General features: G+C 49.9%; 5 protein-coding genes and 1 pseudogene across 5 annotated transcripts; 2 read left to right on the top strand and 4 right to left on the bottom strand.

Moving 5' to 3' along the window:
• Positions 1-1,508: 1,508 nt before the first annotated feature.
• On the bottom strand, positions 1,509-1,785 carry LOC124372208 (histone H2B-like). Its single transcript, XM_046830574.1, is given in 2 exon segments — positions 1,509-1,721; positions 1,723-1,785. Coding segments are annotated over 2 exon segments (204 nt in total). The 3' UTR covers positions 1,509-1,580.
• LOC124372200 lies at positions 1,786-1,957 on the bottom strand (annotated as a pseudogene).
• A 4,901-nt stretch (positions 1,958-6,858) lies between these two features.
• On the top strand, positions 6,859-7,343 carry LOC124372199 (histone H2A). The gene has a single exon (XM_046830567.1). It carries the CDS (start codon positions 6,900-6,902, stop codon positions 7,272-7,274), a length of 375 nt encoding a protein of 124 aa, XP_046686523.1. The 5' UTR covers positions 6,859-6,899; the 3' UTR covers positions 7,275-7,343.
• A 2,794-nt stretch (positions 7,344-10,137) lies between these two features.
• LOC124372196 (histone H2B) lies at positions 10,138-10,617 on the bottom strand. The gene has a single exon (XM_046830564.1). The coding sequence runs from the start codon at positions 10,579-10,581 to the stop codon at positions 10,210-10,212; it is 372 nt and encodes a 123-aa protein (XP_046686520.1). The 5' UTR covers positions 10,582-10,617; the 3' UTR covers positions 10,138-10,209.
• A 5,895-nt stretch (positions 10,618-16,512) lies between these two features.
• Positions 16,513-16,998, top strand: LOC124372211 (histone H2A). The gene has a single exon (XM_046830578.1). The coding sequence runs from the start codon at positions 16,555-16,557 to the stop codon at positions 16,927-16,929; it is 375 nt and encodes a 124-aa protein (XP_046686534.1). The 5' UTR covers positions 16,513-16,554; the 3' UTR covers positions 16,930-16,998.
• A 1,962-nt stretch (positions 16,999-18,960) lies between these two features.
• On the bottom strand, positions 18,961-19,413 carry LOC124372210 (histone H2A). Its single transcript, XM_046830577.1, has one exon. The coding sequence runs from the start codon at positions 19,371-19,373 to the stop codon at positions 18,999-19,001; it is 375 nt and encodes a 124-aa protein (XP_046686533.1). The 5' UTR covers positions 19,374-19,413; the 3' UTR covers positions 18,961-18,998.
• Between the last annotated feature and the right edge of the window lie 2,626 nt (positions 19,414-22,039).

A 22,039-nucleotide genomic window follows, 5' to 3' on the forward strand; every position in this document is an offset into this window, starting at 1 on the left:
TCTACTCCCCTGAAGATCGAGCGGAGGCCTTCGCCGACACCATGGAAGACCAATTCTCCCCACACGCGGATGTCTACGACGAGGACACCTGTGAGACCATCGAAGACTTCCTGGAGGGATACCAACCCGACGAAGACGACCCACTGCCCACTGTGACTACACTTGAAGTGCAAGACCACATTCGCCGCCTTCGCCCGAAGAAGGCCCCTGGCCCGGACTCCTTGGGAACTCCAGCGTTGAAGAACCTGCCGGCTTGGGTGATCGTCACGATCACCTGCATCTTCAACTCATGCCTTCGCCTGGCCCACTTCCCGACCACCTGGAAGGATGCCAAGGTGATCGTGATACCCAAGCCCGGCAAGGACCCTCTCTTCCCGGAGAACCACAGGCCGATCTCCCTCCTGCCTGTGCTCTCCAAAATCCTGGAGAAGATCGTCCTAGCGAGATTTCCCGAGGAGTTCTTCGCGTCTATCAGGACAGAACAATTCGGCTTCCGCACCGGCCACTCCACCACCCTTCAGCTCCGCAGAGTCCTGAACAACATCACCGGAGCTGTAGGGAGGAAGCACCACTCCACTTCGGTCCTGATAGACGTGAGCAAAGCCTTCGACAAGGTGTGGCACGAGGGACTGCTCTTCAAGTTGACATCGTCACCGTTGCCTGGCAGGATCTTCAGGCTGCTCCGCAGCTATCTCCACCTCCGGACCTTCTCCGTCAGCGTTGCCCGATCCACCTCCACGACCCGCCCAGTGACATCTGGTGTGCCACAAGGATCGGTCCTCGGCCCGATCCTGTACCTGTGGTACACTAACGACTTTCCGGTCGCTCCGAGAGTGCAGCTGTCCCTGTACGCGGACGATGCGCTCCTCACGGCCACGTCTGCCAACCTGAGGATGGCTGGATTCTACATCCAGCGGCAGCTGCACCTACTGGAGCCCTGGTTGACCAAGTGGAGGATTAAGGTCAACGTTGACAAATGTGAAGCCATAAACTTCACGAGGACAAGGAGACAAGCGGACGGCCGTCACCTGACACTCAACGGTGGCGACATACCATGGAAGACGTCAGTCAAGTACCTGGGGGTACTTCTGGACTCCAAGCTGACCTTCACTCCCCACGTCAAGAGGATCTGCGGTCAAGCAAGGAAGGGCATCGGCAGCATCGGCCCCCTGCTCAACTCCACGAAGCTACCGACCAGGACGAAAGCTTTTTTTTTTTTTTTTTTTTTTTTTTTTTTTTATTGTAAACTCAGTGTTTGTTTGAAAATAAATAAATAAACAGAAAATTATACAATTTTACAGTGAAATCGGGGCTACGTTTAAAAAGAAAAAAGGAATTGAAAAGAAAATAAAAAAAAATTCCTGGAATAAAATATTTATGACGAGCACAAAGTCATATAAATTTGGTATTTTCGATAGAAAAATATAGTCGAGAGCGACTTGAAACAACCAGGTTTACATCGGTTTTACAAACAATAAGCGGTAAAATAAGCGAAAACGAAAGAGTTATTGGTGGCCTTTAGAAAGGCCGTTTGTGCGGAGCGGGCTCGCTCGTTGCGGGGCGCTGGCCTGCCGGCCGGCTTACTTGGAGCTGGTGTACTTGGTCACGGCCTTGGTACCCTCGCTCACGGCGTGCTTGGCCAACTCGCCGGGCAACAGGAGCCTGACGGCGGTCTGGATCTCCCGCGACGTGATGGTCGACCGCTTGTTGTAGTGGGCCAGGGCGGGAAGCTTCGGCGGCTATGCGCTCGAATATGTCGTTCACGAAGCTGTTCATGATGGACATGGCCTTGCTGGAGACGCGGGTGTCGGGGATGGACCTGTTTCAGTACCTTGTAGATGTAGATGGCATAAAACTCTCCTTCCTCCTGCGCTTCTTCTTCTTGTCGCCCTTGGTGATGTTTCTTCTGGGCCTTGCCGGCCTTCTTGACGGCTTTTCCGCTCGCTTTCGGTGGCATCCTGAGTCGCTGGTGTACGCCGGGAGTATAGGCCGAAATCAGGTCAGGTCAGGTCGCTGTGACTGTGGGGGGGTGGATCCCCCACTTCTCTCAAGGCCTCTGCCGGTTAGGCTTTTTACCTTGTGTCGCAAGGGTCGAAGCCCTAGTAGCTTTCGCTACCTGTCAGTGGGGTGAATGTCGTGTTGTAGTCGTAGTCGTTCTATGTCGTCAGTCGTCCATTGGAAGACGCAGTTGGGGGACCTCCTGGGCTCGAAGCTCACGGATGTGATCCCACGGAGAGGAATCTGCTGCTTCTTCGAGGCTCGATGTCAGGCCTTCCACGAAGCTCCTGATGGTAGGAACGTTGGACGAAGCCCTGACCACGGTGTTCCTCACGAACCAGGGCGACCCAGTGGCCCGCCGGAGACAAACGCTCTGGACAGCGAGCAGCTGCCTCCGAGCGGTCTTGCAGGTGAGGTTGTACCATGCTGGGGCCGCATAAGTGAGCACTGGTCGTATCAGAGCCGTGTAGAGCAGGACTTTCGTCCTGGTCGGTAGCTTCGTGGAGTTGAGCAGGGGGCCGATGCTGCCGATGCCCTTCCTTGCTTGACCGCAGATCCTCTTGACGTGGGGAGTGAAGGTCAGCTTGGAGTCCAGAAGTACCCCCAGGTACTTGACTGACGTCTTCCATGGTATGTCGCCACCGTTGAGTGTCAGGTGACGGCCGTCCGCTTGTCTCCTTGTCCTCGTGAAGTTTATGGCTTCACATTTGTCAACGTTGACCTTAATCCTCCACTTGGTCAACCAGGGCTCCAGTAGGTGCAGCTGCCGCTGGATGTAGAATCCAGCCATCCTCAGGTTGGCAGACGTGGCCGTGAGGAGCGCATCGTCCGCGTACAGGGACAGCTGCACTCTCGGAGCGACCGGAAAGTCGTTAGTGTACCACAGGTACAGGATCGGGCCGAGGACCGATCCTTGTGGCACACCAGATGTCACTGGGCGGGTCGTGGAGGTGGATCGGGCAACGCTGACGGAGAAGGTCCGGAGGTGGAGATAGCTGCGGAGCAGCCTGAAGATCCTGCCAGGCAACGGTGACGATGTCAACTTGAAGAGCAGTCCCTCGTGCCACACCTTGTCGAAGGCTTTGCTCACGTCTATCAGGACCGAAGTGGAGTGGTGCTTCCTCCCTACAGCTCCGGTGATGTTGTTCAGGACTCTGCGGAGCTGAAGGGTGGTGGAGTGGCCGGTGCGGAAGCCGAATTGTTCTGTCCTGATAGACGCGAAGAACTCCTCGGGAAATCTCGCTAGGACGATCTTCTCCAGGATTTTGGAGAGCACAGGCAGGAGGGAGATCGGCCTGTGGTTCTCCGGGAAGAGAGGGTCCTTGCCGGGCTTGGGTATCACGATCACCTTGGCATCCTTCCAGGTGGTCGGGAAGTGGGCCAGGCGAAGGCATGAGTTGAAGATGCAGGTGATCGTGACGATCACCCAAGCCGGCAGGTTCTTCAACGCTGGAGTTCCCAAGGAGTCCGGGCCAGGGGCCTTCTTCGGGCGAAGGCGGCGAATGTGGTCTTGCACTTCAAGTGTAGTCACAGTGGGCAGTGGGTCGTCTTCGTCGGGTTGGTATCCCTCCAGGAAGTCTTCGATGGTCTCACAGGTGTCCTCGTCGTAGACATCCGCGTGTGGGGAGAATTGGTCTTCCATGGTGTCGGCGAAGGCCTCCGCTCGATCTTCAGGGGAGTAGACAATGCCACGCTGGCCATGGAGTGGCCGGTTGGTCTTCTTCTCCCCTCGGAGGGCCCTGGAGATTTTCCAGATGCCGCCGACACCACCGTCAGCTTGATGTTCCACGAAGTCATCCCACGCAGCCGCTCTGTGTTCCGCCAGGAGACGAGAGCACTTCCTGGCCTGGCGGTTGAAGGTCTGCTTGGCGTGGGGACAACGGGACTGCTGATACTCCCTTCGCAGTCTGCGTCGAAGACGTATCTCCTCTCTCAGCTCCTCGGGCAGAGGTGGAGTGAAGTCGGTCCGGGAGAGAGGGGATGACGAGGCCGTCATAGCCTCCTGGAGGGTGGTGGTCAAGTCGAGTACCTGTCGGTCTAGCTGGTCCGGTGACTCGGCAGGAGTTGGTGGTGGCCGATGTCGGTCAGCGAGGTGGTTTGCATAGTGGTGCCAGTTGATCTTGTTGGGACGAGTAGGAGGATAGGATGGAGCTCCGTCGTCCGGGAAGTCAAAAACAACTGGCACGTGGTCTGATGAGAGATCAGACACTGCAAACACCTCGATGTGTCCGTCCAGCGAGCCAGCTAGACCGATATCCAGTATGTCCGGGAGGTGTCGCCCATTGTAGTTGTAGTGGGTGGGCTCCTCGGGTGTCAGTAGTCGGATGTGGAGTCGGTTTTCCAGGAGACGGTGGAGGTCTCTGCCGGTGGAATTGGTGTTCCGGCATCCCCAGTCCAGGTGTTTGGCGTTCAGGTCCCCGGCAACAAGTGCAGGGGAGCCAGGTCGCAGCAGGGCATCGAGGCAGCGTGGCTGGATGATCCGCTGAGGCGGATTATACACGGAGGCGATCTCCAGTTCAGTTCCACTGTACTGGACGGCAACCCGAGTGATCTCGATTCCTGGGGCAGGGACTGCTGCCAGGAGTCGGTGAGTCACTCGTCGATGTACTAGGATCGCCGAGCCTCCGCTGGGTCGGATGTTCTGGAGCTGCCTGTCGGTGCGGTACACCTGGTAGTTGGGGATGCTGAAGCGGTCTGTCGTCCTGAAGTGGGTCTCCTGGAGAAGAGCGACGTCCACATCCATTTCCGTCAGTAGTTGGCTGAGTTCCAGCCGCTTATCTGCCAGCCCGTCGGCGTTCCAGCTGACAACTCTCAGCTTACCCATGCATGGTGGCGGACAACATGTCCATGAGGCGTGACATCATCGCCACCATGCTGGTCAGCTGGGAGAGAAACTGTGATATCCCTGCCTTGAGTTCCTCGGGAATACGGGCAGCAGGCTGAGAGGTCGGCATGTTGTTTTGTGTGGGCGGCTGGGCCTGAGGTTCTGCGCTAGCAGCCATCTTTGGCAGTTCCAAGCGAGGTTTCGGAGTGGGCCTGGGTAGGGCTGGTCTCCTCTCAGGTCTCACAGGGGCTGGTACGGCTTCTTTCCTCGGGCTCTCTGATCGTGTAAGGTCTCGCGGCTCGGAGATGGGGGTTTTCGCGGCAGGACGAGCTCTCCGATTTTCCGGCTTCCGAGCAGGTCGGTGTCGGCGACGTCGAACCACCTCGAAGTCCTCGTCTTCTCGGCTGTCAGTGGAGGGCTCTGCGATGTCGTCAGCAGGGGCAGCAGGGGCAGTGTCAGGAGCTTCCCGGGGCTTTGGAGGCTCGGCCCTGGAAGGTTCAGGCCTCCGAGTCCTCTTTGCAGCGGCAGCATAGGAGAGCTGTCTCTCACTCTTAAAGCTTGAGCAACCCCTGTAGTTTGCCGCATGAGCCTCTCCACAGTTGCAGCATCTCGCCGGGGTCGTGGATTCTTTCAGGCAGAGGCTTGAAGGGTGGCCATCACCACAGCGGACACACCGAAGTTCCCGATGGCAGTGACTCGAGCCGTGTCCAAATCCTTGGCAGCGGTGGCATTGGACGGGTCCACTAGGCCTGGTATATTTCCGGACCTCCAGTCTACAGTAAAAGAGTGATCTGACACTGTAGACGTCAGTTGGAGGCCGGAGTCCGTCTCCTCCGCGGAGTGTAATGAGCCACAGGCTGGTCGGTTTTCCTCGGCTTGTTTTCAGGAGTTTGGCCTCCACGATTCCGAGGTTTTCTCCATGTAAAGCCTCCGTTATTTCCTCAGGCGACAGGGTGGCTGGTAGCCCCTTTATGACCACCTTGAGGAGTCGCTCGGTGGTCATAGCGAAAGTGTGAAATTTGAGGTTTTGTTCTTGCAGATACCTCTGGAGTTGTCGGAAGTGGGCCACGGTGTTAGTCTTCAGCCGCAGGGTCCGTGCGGTGCAGACTGCCTCCAAGTCGCCCCCAACCAGCTGTTTCAAAGTCACTGCGTGGCTGCCCCATCCTTTGGGGACGTCCATGATGATGGGAGGAATGCGGGGGCCCCGCTCAACCTCCATGTCTTCTCCGGCAGCGGTGTCCGTCCGTCGATTCTTCGGCGGAAGAGACGGAGCTGGGGCCGCTTGCCGCTTCCGCAGACCCGCGGCAGGACGGCCTGATGAGCCGGAATTGGCCCCAGGGGTAGCTGGCATCATGGTCTGGGCCACTGGGGTTGAGATCCCCGGTGTTGTAGAGTGGCCTTTAGAAAGGCCTTTTTGGGCCTCAGACCGGCGCAGGTTCCCCTGGCACTTAGTCGCTGCACCCTGGCAGCTTTCCGGGGTAGTCCGGACTTCACCCGGGCCCTGACAAGTCCCGGGTGGAATATGTGTGCTGGCCTGAGCAGCAGTGCGGTGCTGGGATCCCGCGGCCCGGTCGGCTGACCGGGGCGGGCTCACCTGGCACATCGCAAGACAGGACTCCGGTAAAAACCGGACTTCACCCGGGCCCTGATCTCCCGTCCCGGGTGGAATGGTGTTGCTGGGACGTCCAGCGGTTGGTTGGCCTTGTAAAAGGCCATTTGGGCAGACAGCGCTGGGGCCCGCTTGGCAAGCCGCGCGGGACCCCAGTAGTGTCGCCAGCGGCTCCGGTAAACCGGCTCCGCCAACTGGGACCGCCGAGGCAGATCCCTCTTCATCCATCTTCATCGTGGTTGGTGTCGCTCTAGTAGAGTTGTTGACTCGTCCACGTCTCGGAGCAGAATGATAGGCCAAAATTCTAAAAAAGGCTCTAAGCTGGATATCTGGCGTCGCGCGAGCGCGACCAATAGGGTGGCAGCTCGAACGCGATTGGCCGCGCTCGCGCGACGCCCGGATTCGAGGTAACCCCGAATTTCAGGCCACGGCTTCTATCTGTATCCCCGCAACCGAGTACAGCGCAACATGTCAGGACGAGGCAAAGGCGGTAAAGTGAAGGGAAAGGCAAAGTCCCGCTCGTCCAGGGCCGGTCTTCAGTTCCCGGTCGGCAGGATCCACCGTCTGCTCCGCAAGGGCAACTACGCCGAGCGAGTGGGTGCCGGAGCTCCGGTCTACCTGGCCGCCGTCATGGAGTATCTCGCCGCCGAGGTTCTCGAGTTGGCCGGTAACGCGGCCCGTGACAACAAGAAGACCAGGATCATTCCCCGTCACCTTCAGCTGGCCATCAGGAATGACGAGGAGCTGAACAAGCTCCTGTCCGGTGTCACCATCGCCCAGGGAGGTGTACTGCCAAACATCCAGGCCGTGCTCCTGCCCAAGAAGACCGAGAAGAAGGCCTAAGTCGCCCGCCAACGCGCGACACAAAGCCGCCCGCCCGGCTCCCACAAACGGCCTTTTTAAAGGCCACCACAATATCACTCGTTTTCACAGTTTACGACTTTAATAATCCTATTTCTCACTCTTGTCGTATATTTCCGACATGTATCTAGTAATTACTATGCTAATTATTAGTAAAACTGTCATTATTACCATCACAAATTACATAAAAATTTAATAATGTACACGAATATATAACACTTTTTTGCCAATTGATGTTATCGAATAATAACAGTTTATTCAAATACTAAACAGTGTGCGTCAATTTATATCTATTTATAACTAATTACTGGTCTTCAAAATATATATATATATATATATATATATATATATTTATTTATATTAATAATTAACACATTTTACTGTACACTTTAGTTAGTTGTTTTCACTCTAATTAACTGTATAAAATAAAATATCACTTCTCTTTATTGTCTATTATACAATCTTAACTTAAATTCACCGTCTTTGTCATTTTAAAATTAGTTTTAAACACGAAATCTAAACCTTTTCTCTCTAATTTAGTCGTTTTACAGCATATTTCTGTGGCTAGAAAACCAATCACTTGTACATTGATTTATTACAAACTTTTTCTTTTATTTTGTTACAGTAATCGTTTACATTATCATCAATTTTATTTGCAAATATCATTTATATTTATATATTAATCCTACTTACTACAGCGAATTCACTGTGTTTACAAATTACAACTGTTTGCTATTGTTCTTTCGGTATTATTATAAAGAGCAGATTGATTTTCTATTCTTTTCCTGTATTACGAACTTCTGTCAAACCTCCGACCGCTCGCGATTTTCACTGGAACTATGTTAACAGTTCATTTAACAGTGTAGTATTGTTTATATATTATAGCAAAACACAACAATGATTCAGTTTACAATAATTATTATTTTATATTCAAAGTGTGATATAAATTCCAAATGTCGCATAGAATAGTAAGTTGATAGATAAATTTTGTTAATTACAAGCACTGTCAACCCCACATATTGCGATATTCACTGGAATATGTTAACAGTTTACATTTAGTTTGTAGTCATAGTGATTTGCAATTGCAACAAATAAAAATCACTTATTCAGTTATAAATATACTTTATACGTGTATAGTTCAATAATTTTAAAGGTCGTTTAGTAAATTTGAAAAATAGAAGAATCAGCGAATATTCGGTGATTGTAACGAAGTAAATATGTAAATTTGCTGTTATCCACGCTAATTAAATTTAACGTAATTAGTTGTAAACGGATAAAAACGTGGATTAAATATCAGTGATAAACGCGCGCCGCTTGATCTGGGCTTGGAGTTTGCAAGCTCGAGTAAATTTTTTTTCTAAAAGAGCAAGCAGCGCGAAGCGCTGCGCAGCGGGCAAGCATCGCGTGATCTGACCCATTCTGAAAATTTTGTTAAATTCAGAATAGTAGGCTATATTGTTTTAAACATGTTTCATTACTAATGTTGTGTGTTTTTTTTTTTTTTTTTTCGTACGGAAATTAATAAACTCGTAAACTTAATCTAATAAACGTAATCTAACTTATATAAATTAAAATAGAGAATGCGGGGACATACTGGAAAATACCCATTTTAAACTTAAAATACACTGACTTGGATCACATTACAGTGGTATGAATCAAGCAATCGCAATCAGGTTCGCTAGACCGAGCAGATTTACACTTGTTAACAGACAACTCTCTGGCGCTACAGCTACAGGACTCGGATCTGCAGTATATCCACTCACCTGTCTGTTTTATATGTATTTTCTACGTTATTCCTTATTATTTTCAAATTTACAACCTGTCCAGGTATCGACAATTGTAAGTAAACCGTCGGTGACAACTCTATTTCACCGTAGTAACTAGAAACCGGGAGAATTATCAATGTTAACGGATACGTACACTCTGATTGGTCGAATAGTGACCGACCAATCAAGTCAAGCCACCTCCTACCTATATAAGCGTGTTAACAGTTCACTCTATATATTCTATCTCCACGCACATGCGCACTGTACACTAGATGACTTTATCACACGATTTCACCTGTTTAAATACCGTTTTAAAACTAAAAAACGGTATTTAACGTGTATCTTGTTGTAATCTAAATCGACCTGTACTTAAAACTAGTGGTATTTCGATAAAATATAAATTTTCAAGTGTAACTTTCGGCTCTTATATTGAATTGTATAAAACATTACGAATACTATGAATAACGAACGATCAGATCAATTGGGCGATTACCGTATTTGTAAATTTAATGTTTAAAGTTTAAAGATTGTATTTAAAAATAACTTAAATAGGTAATTTCAATATAAAACAAGTCGAGAGTTGCTTGTTTTAGCCAACATAATAACAGAATTCCAATGTTTACACAACTAAAAGCGGTAAAATAAGCGAAAATTACAAGTTATGTTTAATCAGAGTTCAACGGTTCTTGGTTAATATTAGAAGTCATGTGTATAAAACATGACAGAAACTATGGTTTTCGATCGAATTGCAATTGACGTATTTTTTTTTTTTTTTTTTTTTTTTTTTTTTTTTTTTTTTTTTTATTGTAAACTCAGTGTTTGTTTGAGAAAAAAAATAAATAAATAAACAGAAAAATTATACAATTTTACAGTGAAATCGGACTATGTTTAAAAAGAAAAAAAGGAATTGAAAAAAAAAAAAAAAAAAAAAAATTCCTGGAATAAAATATTTATGACGAGCACAAAGTCATAAATTTGGTATTTTCGATAGAAAATATAGTCGAGAGCGACTTGAAACAACCAGGTTTACATCGGTTTTACAACAATAAGCGGTAAAATAAGCGAAAACGAAAGAGTTATTGGTGGCCTTTAGAAAGGCCGTTTGTGCGGAGCGGGCTCGCTCGTTGCGGGGCGCTGGCCTGCCGGCCGGCTTACTTGGAGCTGGTGTACTTGGTCACGGCCTTGGTACCCTCGCTCACGGCGTGCTTGGCCAACTCGCCGGGCAACAGGAGCCTGACGGCGGTCTGGATCTCCCGCGACGTGATGGTCGACCGCTTGTTGTAGTGGGCCAGGCGGGAAGCTTCGGCGGCTATGCGCTCGAATATGTCGTTCACGAAGCTGTTCATGATGGACATGGCCTTGCTGGAGACGCCGGTGTCGGGGTGGACCTGTTTCAGCACCTTGTAGATGTAGATGGCATAACTCTCCTTCCTCCTGCGCTTCTTCTTCTTGTCGCCCTTGGTGATGTTCTTCTGGGCCTTGCCGGCCTTCTTGACGGCTTTTCCGCTCGCTTTCGGTGGCATCCTGAGTCGCTGGTTTGTACCGGGAGTATAGGCCAAAATTCTAAAAAAGGCTCTAAGCTGGATATCTGGCGTCGCGCGAGCGCGACCAATAGGGTGGCAGCTCGAACGCGATTGGCCGCGCTCGCGCGACGCCCGGATTCGAGGTAACCCCGAATTTCAGGCCACGGCTTCTATCACTCTCGTCTCACCCGCCGTACTGCTCGGACGTGCCGCGCTTTCGCTCCGCTCAGTTTGTGCCTTGTTTGTGGTTTACTCACAGTGTTGTTTAAAATTGTGCCTATTTCCTAGTGACACCATGTGTTAGTGTGGCGCTGTGCTGTTTTTGGATTAACCATTCATCGCTGCCCTGCTATTTGTGAGTTCTAACATTAGTACTTTACAAACTAACAATTTTTCCCAACTATTATATTTATTTTAGACTTTTGTTCTGCCCTTAACTATTCCCTTTTATAAGGAGAAGTTTAGTGTTTGTCCCACATGGAACTCTGTCGGAACTAAATCCTATTTGCACACTATAAACAATTATCAAATAGTGTTACTAAACTTGTTATTTACGTAGTGTAATAACACCAGACTTGCCTTTTGGCGGAACGCAACGTGTTTATTTATCATTCTCATTAATTAACATATTTATTATTGTAGTCTTGTTATTAATACACATATGAATTGTTAACAATGTTAGCTAAGTTTTTTGTACAGTGTAGTAGTTTGTAAGATAACCAATACACCAACTGTAAGTGTGCAAAACATTCTTGGTCGCCACGTGGTCCGGAGCCAGCGGAAGCTAACGGTACTTGTAACGGTACTCCCGCCCGCCCGCCCAACAACCGATCAATACTCGGCGCCTACACGCGCCGCTGCCCTGCCTGTGTGTTAGTTTAGTAAACTTGTTTTACAAATATCTCAACACAGTGAAACAGTTTGCCTGCATCCGAGACATTAGCCGAAATTAATCATGGACTAAATAATTTCCTAAATGCAGCAAGAAACTCTATTATCATAACATAATTGTTAATATAGAATTGTAATTATTATTAATATTATATTATTATAGTGTAATAGCATAGGACTTGTCCTTTGGCGAAGCGCCTCGTGTTTACTTATTGATATTCTTTATTTATTTATTACTCTTAATACTCAACATATTATATTATAGTATTCTAGTAATTTTATTCCGCTTAAGAATTGTTAACAGTGATGTTAAGTTTTGTGTATATACAATAGTTTGTAAGATCAACCATTATAACTGTTAGGTATTATATCAATTGTTAGTGTGTAAGCATTCTTGGTCGCCACGTGGTCCGTAGCTAGCGGAAGCTAACGGTACCTGTGGCGGGGCTCCCGCCCGCCCACCCACCCACCGATCAATAATCAGCGCCTACCAACACCGCTGCCCTGCCTGGCGGGACTAACTACACTACTCCGAGATGGAAGTAGAACCCCACCCCAGTGAAGACGCGCCGGCCACCTCCGATCCGCACAACGGTGAAGACGAACAATGGCAGGCCGTGCACACCAGGAAGAGAGGGAGACGCGCCTCAAACGCCTCCAGCTCATCAAACGCCTGCACAATTCCACAGGCACGAGAACCTGCTGTCGGCGAGCGCCGCAAACAAAGGATCCCTCCTTTAGTTGTCCAAGGCGTAACCGCGTGGACGCCGCTATTTCGCCGGCTAAGGGACGCTGGCTGCCAATTTGAAGCTAAATATGTAGGCACCCGCCTACATATCCTGTGCTCCAGCGAGCTATGCTTCAGGACCGCGCAGAGGGAACTGCTGGACTCCAAGCTGTCCTTCCACACCTTCAGTCTACGAGAGGAGCAGGAACTGAAGACAGTTGTCAGGGGGCTGCCTGCCTGGACCGCCACTGAGGACATTGCAGATGAGCTCCGCGACCTAGGTTTCACTCCAACCCACGTCGCTCCACTCCAGCGCCGTGACCAGGCTGGTCGCCACCAAACGAATAGTTTCTACATTCGTTTCAAGAAGACTGGCAGCTGGACTCAGATCTGGCAGCTGACTCAACTGTTGGGCGTCAGAATCACTGTGAGCCAATTCGCGCCAAGGCAAGGACTGCCGCAGTGTTTCAACTGCCAACAATTTAACCACAGTTCCAGGAACTGTCACCTACCAGCACGCTGCGTCAGGTGTGGAGGAGGCCATGAGGTCAAGTCCTGCACGCTGCCTAAGGAGAACCGGTGCAAATGTGCCAACTGTGGAGGCGACCACCCTGCGAGCTACAGGGGCTGCGCGGCGCACAAACGCGCCCTGGGCGCGCTACACCGCCGAGAGGCACCACAACGCCAACAGAGAGGTCCAGCTCCACGCCCGACCGCAGGAAAACCGCAGATCCGCCCTACAAACCACATCGCAGGCCGTAGGTACGCGGATGTGCTAGCCAGCCCGCGGCTCCGCCCTGACACGCCGGCACCTCAAAACCGAGGCAATGCAGCACCCGAATCTCGGGCAGAGCCATCAATCCCCGCCGCACAGAGCTCAACTGCCGCCAATCCCCCCCAAGCTACTGCAGCTCCTGAAGCCCCAGCTGCACCTGCAGCCCCAGCTGCACCTACAGCACCCCTGGATATGGCCATCCCCCAAGCTCCCAAACCGCAGAGGAGGAGAAATAGAGGTCGTTCCGGCCGCCGTAAGCCATCAAGCAGCCGTGTAAACCGCGATGAAGAGGAGAAGGCCGAAGAGGCAGAAGAGCGGACAAGGGAAACCCAGCCTGCACCTGCAGATAGACACCACACTGCATACCAACCTACTCAACGGAGCAGCACTGCTGATGAGACACCTAATCAGCCGGGATACTTGTCCCACGCGGCAGTGTTCAAGTGGATATCGACATTAGTCACAATCGTGACCGACACCAGCAAAACACCCAATGAGCTGCTTGCAGCCATTCTTGTCTCATTCCAGGAACTCCTGGTCCATGGATAGACACTTAAGACTGGTTGTCTGGAATGCGAATGGAGTGATGTCCCGAAAAAATGAACTCCACTTGTTTGCCACCGACCACGACGTGGATGTGCTGCTCCTAACGGAAACACACCTTCAGCCCGGCTCTGTGTTCAACGTTCCAGGCTACCAAACATACCGGACGGACAGGCCACCGCGTGGAAGAAGAAACCCTGGCGGAGGCACTGCCATCCTGGTCCACCGGAGAGTTGTGCACAGACCCATCACCGTCGCCACTACTGACCTCGAGTCCACAGGAATAGCGGTGAATGCAAGTGGAGCCGAGATACACATCTTCTCTGCTTACTGCGCTCCGAACGCAGTGCTTCGCCCGGCTGAGCTAGACGCCCTGTTTGGCTATGGAGACTCTGTCATCATTGGCGGGGACTTAAATGCCAAGCACGCGTCGTGGCACAGCAGAAGGCCAAACACCAAGGGACGACGCCTTCGAGACTACGTGGATCAGCGGGAGGATACGCAGGTGGTAGCACCTGTAGACCCCACGTATTACCCACCGCGACTCAACGCCCTCCCTGACGTGCTGGACCTCTTCCTGTTCAAGGAACTCCAACATCAGGTGGACTTAAGCGTAGCCAACGACCTGTCATCTGACCACCTACCCGTACTGGCGACAATAGCCACATCCCCAGTCTCAAAAACTCCACCCACTGGCTTGTCAGTTAGGACGGACTGGGAACGCTACAGTGGCCTCCTGAGCGAACGACTCCAGCCCCCACCCCCAGCAGCGACGCCCAACGAGCTTGACGTCTATGTTTCAGAATTGCACACCGCAATCTCGGACAGCTTGGTGGAAGCGTCTCGACCTGGTCGCCCCCCGCACACCAGATCAGCACTGCCTGCCATCATCCGAGCCGCGGTGGACAAACGAAGACGCCTGCGACGCATCTGGCAACTAACCCGGCAGCCAGTTGCTAAACGAGCCTTCAACGCCCAGTGTAACATCGTCAAGCGGATGCTGTTCGACTACAGGACCGAGACGTGGAACTCCTATCTCTCTGGCCTGGAGTTGGAGGACGGCAGCGCTTGGAAAACGGCGAAGATCTTGCGCAGCGAGAAACCGACCAACCAGCCCCTCCACGGACAGCGAGGCCTGGCCTATTCCGCCATGGACAAAGCAGAGGCCTTTGCTGACACCATGGAGGAACAGTTCAGGCCAAACGCAGACATCTACAATGAGGACCACTGCGAGCACGTGGAGGAAACTCTTGAACACTTCTTCAGTATGGAGCCTGAGGAGGAGCTGGAGCAGTTCACCCTGGAGGAAGTAGAGGCGTTCATCAAAAAATCCAAACCGAGGAAAGCTCCCGGACTGGATAGAATTGGTAACAGAGCCCTACTCGCTGCCCCTGCATCACTGCTGAATTGCCTGGTTAGTATGTTCAACAGCGCCGTCCGATTGCATCACTTCCCGGCTAGCTGGAAGGTGGCCAAAGTCATTCTCATTCCCAAACCTGGAAAATCCCGCCTGTTCCCACAGAACTTCCGCCCCATATCACTCCTCCCCACTATCTCTAAGCTCTTCGAGAAGCTTCTCCTTTCCAGATTAGTTCCCTACCTAAATGACTTCATCCGGCCAGAGCAGTTCGGATTCAGGAGAGATCATTCGACGACTCAACAACTAGTTCGCGTTGTGAACATGCTGGCTGACAACATGAACTACAACCTGTGCTCAGTTGCAGTATTTCTAGATGTCAGCAGAGCGTTTGACAGAGTATGGCACGAGGGGCTCCTGTACAAACTTGCAGATTCACCAGTTCCCCCCACCATGGTACATCTCCTCCGCTCCTACCTCACAGGAAGGACCTTCCGCATCGCCGTGGACGGCGAACTTTCTACAGAAAGGACGATCGAGGCGGGCGTGCCACAGGGCAGCGTACTAGGACCAGTGCTTTATCTCGTTTACACCAACGACATGCCACTGGTACCTAGGGTAACGCTGTCCTTGTACGCAGACGACGCCATGTTCCTCTGCAGGAGCTTTCAGCCGACACGAGCCGCTGACGTCATGCAGCAGCAGATGGACCTTCTCTCTCCGTGGCTGGAAAAGTGGCGCATTTCCATCAACACTGAGAAGAGTTCAGCTGTCTGCTTCAGAAAGCGAAGAAGAATGCCGAAGAGACTCCCGCCACCCGTGACTCTGGATGACGATCCAATTGAATGGAAACCCCATGCCAAATACCTAGGAGTTATTCTAGACTCAAAATTAAATTTCGGACCCCACGCTAAGAAAAAAGCCGAGGAGGCGAAGAAAATTGCTGGGTCAATAGGCCCCCTAATAAACCGCCGCTCGTCCCTCCCTATGAGCGTCAAGACCACAATTTTCTTCGCTGTGGTTAGATCGGTCATGATGTATGCCTCCACAGCTTGGTGGACCAACTGCAGCCGATCTAACCGCAAGTCACTCCAGACCATCCAAAATAAGGCCCTCCGAGCCATCACCCGGCAACCATGGTTTGTACGGAATGAAACCATAAGGAAATCCCTAGAAGTGCCAACGTTAGAAGTGTTCGCGAGAACATCAGCCGTCAAGTTCTTCGAGACAGCAGCAGCGTCGGATCATCAACATATTGCTGCAATCACAGCGCCGTACGACGGTCCGGACGACTACAGGCGGCGCCCCATCACCATCCTGGACGACCCACCGTAGCAAATTCATCTACAGGAGAGAGCCTGCGATCCCAACTTGAGACGCAGTTGTTAAAATTCAATATTTTTCTTTTAAATTATTAATTTGTTTTCGTAACAGTGATTTCTAATTAGGCGACTCTATAAAAAATTTTAAGTTTCAGCGCTTCATTCTACAGCCAGTGAACCTAGAGTTCAGGTGCTGTACGGCCACGAAGGACGTGGCAGCAGAGTGGTTTAGTGCGGTAAGAATCCCACATAACCGGGACGCCGGTACCTTTTGAAGGTTCCCTCTGCTTAACAAAAAAAAAAAAAAAAAAAAAAAAACGGCTTCTATCTGTATCCCCGCAACCGAGTACAGCGCAACATGTCAGGACGAGGCAAAGGCGGTAAAGTGAAGGGAAAGGCAAAGTCCCGCTCGTCCAGGGCCGGTCTTCAGTTCCCGGTCGGCAGGATCCACCGTCTGCTCCGCAAGGGCAACTACGCCGAGCGAGTGGGTGCCGGAGCTCCGGTCTACCTGGCCGCCGTCATGGAGTATCTCGCCGCCGAGGTTCTCGAGTTGGCCGGTAACGCGGCCCGTGACAACAAGAAGACCAGGATCATTCCCCGTCACCTTCAGCTGGCCATCAGGAATGACGAGGAGCTGAACAAGCTCCTGTCCGGTGTCACCATCGCCCAGGGAGGTGTACTGCCAAACATCCAGGCCGTGCTCCTGCCCAAGAAGACCGAGAAGAAGGCCTAAGTCGCCCGCCAACGCGCGACACAAAGCCGCCCGCCCGGCTCCCACAAACGGCCTTTTTAAAGGCCACCACAATATCACTCGTTTTCACAGTTTACGACTTTAATAATCCTATTTCTCACTCTTGTCGTATATTTCCGACATGTATCTAGTAATTACTATGCTAATTATTAGTAAAACTGTCATTATATACCATCACAAATTACATAAAAATTTAATAATGTACACGAATATATAACACTTTTTGCCAATTGATTGATGTTATCGAATAATAACAGTTTATTCAAATACTAAACAGTGTGCGTCAATTTATATCTATTTATAACTAATTACTGGTCTTCAAAATATATATATATATATATATATATATATATATATATATATTTATTTATATTAATAATTAACACATTTAACTGTACACTTTAGTTAGTTGTTTTCACTCTAATTAACCGTATAAAATAAAATATCACTTCTCTTTATTGTCTATTATACAATCTTAACTTAAATTCACCGTCTTTGTCATTTTAAAATTAGTTTTAAACACGAAATCTAAACCTTTTCTCTCTAATTTAGTCGTTTTAAAACAGCATATTTCTGTGGCTAGAAAACCAATCACTTGTACATTGATTTATTACAAACTTTTTCTTTTATTTTGTTACAGTAATCGTTTACATTATCATCAATTTTATTTGCAAATATCATTTATATTTATATATTAATCCTACTTACTACAGCGAATTCACTGTGTTTACAAATTACAACTGTTTGCTATTGTTCTTTCGGTATTATTATAAAGAGCAGATTGATTTTCTATTCTTTTCCTGTATTACGAACTTCTGTCAACCTCCGACCGCGCGATTTTCACTGGAACTATGTTAACAGTTCAGTTAACAGTGTAGTATTGTTTATATATTATAGCAAAACACAACAATGATTCAGTTTACAATAATTATTATTTTATATTCAAAGTGTGATATAAATTCCAAATGTCGCATAGAATAGTAATTTGATAGATAAATTTTGTTAATTACAAGCACTGTCAACCCCACATATTGCGATATTCACTGGAATATGTTAACAGTTTACATTTAGTTTGTAGTCATAGTGATTTGCAACAAATAAAAATCACTTATTCAGTTATAAATATACTTTATACGTGTATAGTTCAATAATTTTAAAGGTCGTTTAGTAAATTTGAAAAATAGAAGAATCAGCGAATATTCGGTGATTGTAACGAAGTAAATATGTAAATTTGCTGTTATCCACGCTAATTAAATTTAACGTAATTAGTTGTAAACGGATAAAAACGTGGATTAAATATCAGTGATAAACGCGCGCCGCTTGATCTGGGCTTGGAGTTTGCAAGCTCGAGTAAATTTTTTTTCTAAAAGAGCAAGCAGCGCGAAGCGCTGCGCAGCGGGCAAGCATCGCGTGATCTGACCCATTCTGAAAATTTTGTTAAATTCAGAATAGTAGGCTATATTGTTTTAAACATGTTTCATTACTAATTTGTGTGTGTGTTTTTTTTTTTTTTTCGTACGGAAATTAATAAACTCGTAAACTTAATCTAATAAACGTAATCTAACTTATATAAATTAAAATAGAGAATGCGGGGACACACTGGAAAATACCCATTTTAAACTTAAAATACACTGACTTGGATCACATTACAGTGGTATGAATCAAGCAATCGCAATCAGGTTCGCTAGACCGAGCAGATTTACACTTGTTAACAGACAACTCTCTGGCGCTACAGCTACAGGACTCGGATCTGCAGTATATCCACTCACCTGTCTGTTTTATATGTATTTTCTACGTTATTCCTTTTTATTTTCAAATTTACAACCTGTCCAGGTATCGACAATTGTAAGTAAACCGTCGGTGACAACTCTATTTCACCGTAGTAACTGGCAGGCAGGCAGGCAGATTGTGGACTGTGGGGGGGTTGGATCCCCCACTTCTTTTAAGGCGTCTGCCGATTAGGCACTTGCCTTATGTAAGTTTGCGGGTCAGTGCCCTGGTAGCTAGGTTTGTGGAGCCGGGCGGCTTTGTGTCGCGCGTTGGCGGGCGACTTAGGCCTTCTTCTCGGTCTTCTTGGGCAGGAGCACGGCCTGGATGTTTGGCAGTACACCTCCCTGGGCGATGGTGACACCGGACAGGAGCTTGTTCAGCTCCTCGTCATTCCTGATGGCCAGCTGAAGGTGACGGGGAATGATCCTGGTCTTCTTGTTGTCACGGGCCGCGTTACCGGCCAACTCGAGAACCTCGGCGGCGAGATACTCCATGACGGCGGCCAGGTAGACCGGAGCTCCGGCACCCACTCGCTCGGCGTAGTTGCCCTTGCGGAGCAGACGGTGGATCCTGCCGACCGGGAACTGAAGACCGGCCCTGGACGAGCGGGACTTTGCCTTTCCCTTCACTTTACCGCCTTTGCCTCGTCCTGACATGTTGCGCTGTACTCGGTTGCGGGGATACAGATAGAAGCCGTTTTTTTTTTTTTTTTTTTTTTTTGTTAAGCAGAGGGAACCTTCAAAAGGTACCGGCGTCCCGGTTATGTGGGATTCTTACCGCACTAAACCACTCTGCTGCCACGTCCTTCGTGGCCGTACAGCACCTGAACTCTAGGTTCACTGGCTGTAGAATGAAGCGCTGAAACTTAAAATTTTTTATAGAGTCGCCTAATTAGGAATCACTGTTACGAAAACAAATTAATAATTTAAAAGAAAAATATTGAATTTTAACAACTGCGTCACAAGTTGGGATCGCAGGCTCTCTCCTGTAGATGAATTTGCTACGGTGGGTCGTCCAGGATGGTGATGGGGCGCCGCCTGTAGTCGTCCGGACCATCGTACGGCGCTGTGATTGCAGCTATATGTTGATGATTCGACGCTGCAGCTGTCTGGAAGAACTTCTCAGCCGATGCTCTCGCAAACACCTCCAACGTCGGGACTTCTAGGGATTTCCTTATGGTTTCGTTCCGCACAAACCATGGTTGCCGGGTGATAGATCGGAGGGCCTTGTTTTGTATGGTCTGAAGTGACTTGCGGTTAGATCGGCTGCAGTTGGTCCACCAAGCTGTGGAGGCATACATCATAACCGATCTAACCACAGCGAAAAAAATTGTGGTCTTGACGCTCATAGGGAGGGGCGAGCGACGGTTTGTTAGTGGGCCTATTGACCCAGCAATTTTCTTCGCCTCCTCGGCTTTTTTCTTAGCGTGGGGTCCGAAATTTAGTTTAGAGTCAAGAATAACTCCTAGGTATTTGGCATGGGGTTTCCATGCAATTGGATCGTCATCCAGAGTCACGGGTGGCGGGAGTCTCTTCGGCATTTTCCTACGCTTTCTGAAGCAGACAGCTGAACTCTTCTCAGTGTTGATGGAAATGCGCCACTTTTCCAGCCACGGAGAGAGAAGGTCCATCTGCTGCTGCATGACGTCAGCGGCTCGTGTCGGCTGAAAGCTCCTGCAGAGGAACATGGCGTCGTCTGCGTACAAGGACAACGTTACCCTAGGTACCAGTGGCATGTCGTTGGTGTAAACGAGATAAAGCACTGGTCCTAGTACGCTGCCCTGTGGCACGCCCGCCTCGATCGTCCTTTCTGTAGAAAGTTCGCCGTCCACGGCGATGCGGAAGGTCCTTCCTGTGAGGTAGGAGCGGAGGAGATGTACCATGGTGGGGGGAACTGGTGAATCTGCAAGTTTGTACAGGAGCCCCTCGTGCCATACTCTGTCAAACGCTCTGCTGACATCTAGAAATACTGCAACTGAGCACAGGTTGTAGTTCATGTTGTCAGCCAGCATGTTCACAACGCGAACTAGTTGTTGAGTCGTCGAATGATCTCTCCTGAATCCGAACTGTTCTGGCCGGATGAAGTCATTTAGGTAGGGAACTAATCTGGAAAGGAGAAGCTTCTCGAAGAGCTTAGAGATAGTGGGGAGGAGTGATATGGGGCGGAAGTTCTGTGGGAACAGGCGGGATTTTCCAGGTTTGGGAATGAGAATGACTTTGGCCACCTTCCAGCTAGCCGGGAAGTGATGCAGTCGGACGGCGCTGTTGAACATACTAACCAGGCAATTCAGCAGTGATGCAGGGGCAGCGAGTAGGGCTCTGTTACCAATTCTATCCAGTCCGGGAGCTTTCCTCGGTTTGGATTTTTTGATGAACGCCTGTACTTCCTCCAGGGTGAACTGCTCCAGCTCCTCCTCAGGCTCCATACTAAAGAAGTGTTCAAGAGTTTCCTCCACGTGCTCGCAGTGGTCCTCATTGTAGATGTCTGCGTTAGGCCTGAACTGTTCCTCCATGGTGTCAGCAAAGGCCTCTGCTTTGTCCATGGCGGAATAGGCCAGGCCTCGCTGTCCGTGGAGGGGCTGGTTTGTCGGTTTCTCGCTGCGCAAGATCTTCGCCGTTTTCCAAGCACTGCCGTCCTCCAACTCCAGGCCAGAGAGATAGGAGTTCCACGTCTCGGTCCTGTAGTCGAACAGCATGCGCTTGACGATGTTACACTGGGCGTTGAAGGCTCGTTTAGCAACTGGCTGCCGGGTTAGTTGCCAGATGCGTCGCAGGCGTCTTCGTTTGTCCACCGCGGCTCGGATGATGGCAGGCAGTGCTGATCTGGTGTGCGGGGGGCGACCAGGTCGAGACGCTTCCACCAAGCTGTCCGAGATTGCGGTGTGCAATTCTGAAACATAGACGTCAAGCTCGTTGGGCGTCGCTGCTGGGGGTGGGGGCTGGAGTCGTTCGCTCAGGAGGCCACTGTAGCGTTCCCAGTCCGTCCTAACTGACAAGCCAGTGGGTGGAGTTTTCGAGACTGGGGATGTGGCTATTGTCGCCAGTACGGGTAGGTGGTCAGATGACAGGTCGTTGGCTACGCTTAAGTCCACCTGATGTTGGAGTTCCTTGAACAGGAAGAGGTCCAGCACGTCAGGGAGGGCGTTGAGTCGCGGTGGGTAATACGTGGGGTCTACAGGTGCTACCACCTGCGTATCCTCCCGCTGATCCACGTAGTCTCGAAGGCGTCGTCCCTTGGTGTTTGGCCTTCTGCTGTGCCACGACGCGTGCTTGGCATTTAAGTCCCCGCCAATGATGACAGAGTCTCCATAGCCAAACAGGGC

Source organism: Homalodisca vitripennis, unplaced genomic scaffold (genome assembly GCF_021130785.1).
Source record: "Homalodisca vitripennis isolate AUS2020 unplaced genomic scaffold, UT_GWSS_2.1 ScUCBcl_2739;HRSCAF=7798, whole genome shotgun sequence".
NCBI classification, from domain to species: Eukaryota; Metazoa; Arthropoda; class Insecta; order Hemiptera; family Cicadellidae; genus Homalodisca; species Homalodisca vitripennis.

Bases quoted from the DNA above. Each gene is read 5' to 3' on its own strand.
- LOC124372199 (XM_046830567.1), top strand. From the start codon at position 6,900: ATGTCAGGACGAGGCAAAGGCGGTAAAGTGAAGGGAAAGGCAAAGTCC.
- LOC124372196 (XM_046830564.1), bottom strand. From the start codon at position 10,581: ATGCCACCGAAAGCGAGCGGAAAAGCCGTCAAGAAGGCCGGCAAGGCC.
- LOC124372210 (XM_046830577.1), bottom strand. From the start codon at position 19,373: ATGTCAGGACGAGGCAAAGGCGGTAAAGTGAAGGGAAAGGCAAAGTCC.
- LOC124372211 (XM_046830578.1), top strand. From the start codon at position 16,555: ATGTCAGGACGAGGCAAAGGCGGTAAAGTGAAGGGAAAGGCAAAGTCC.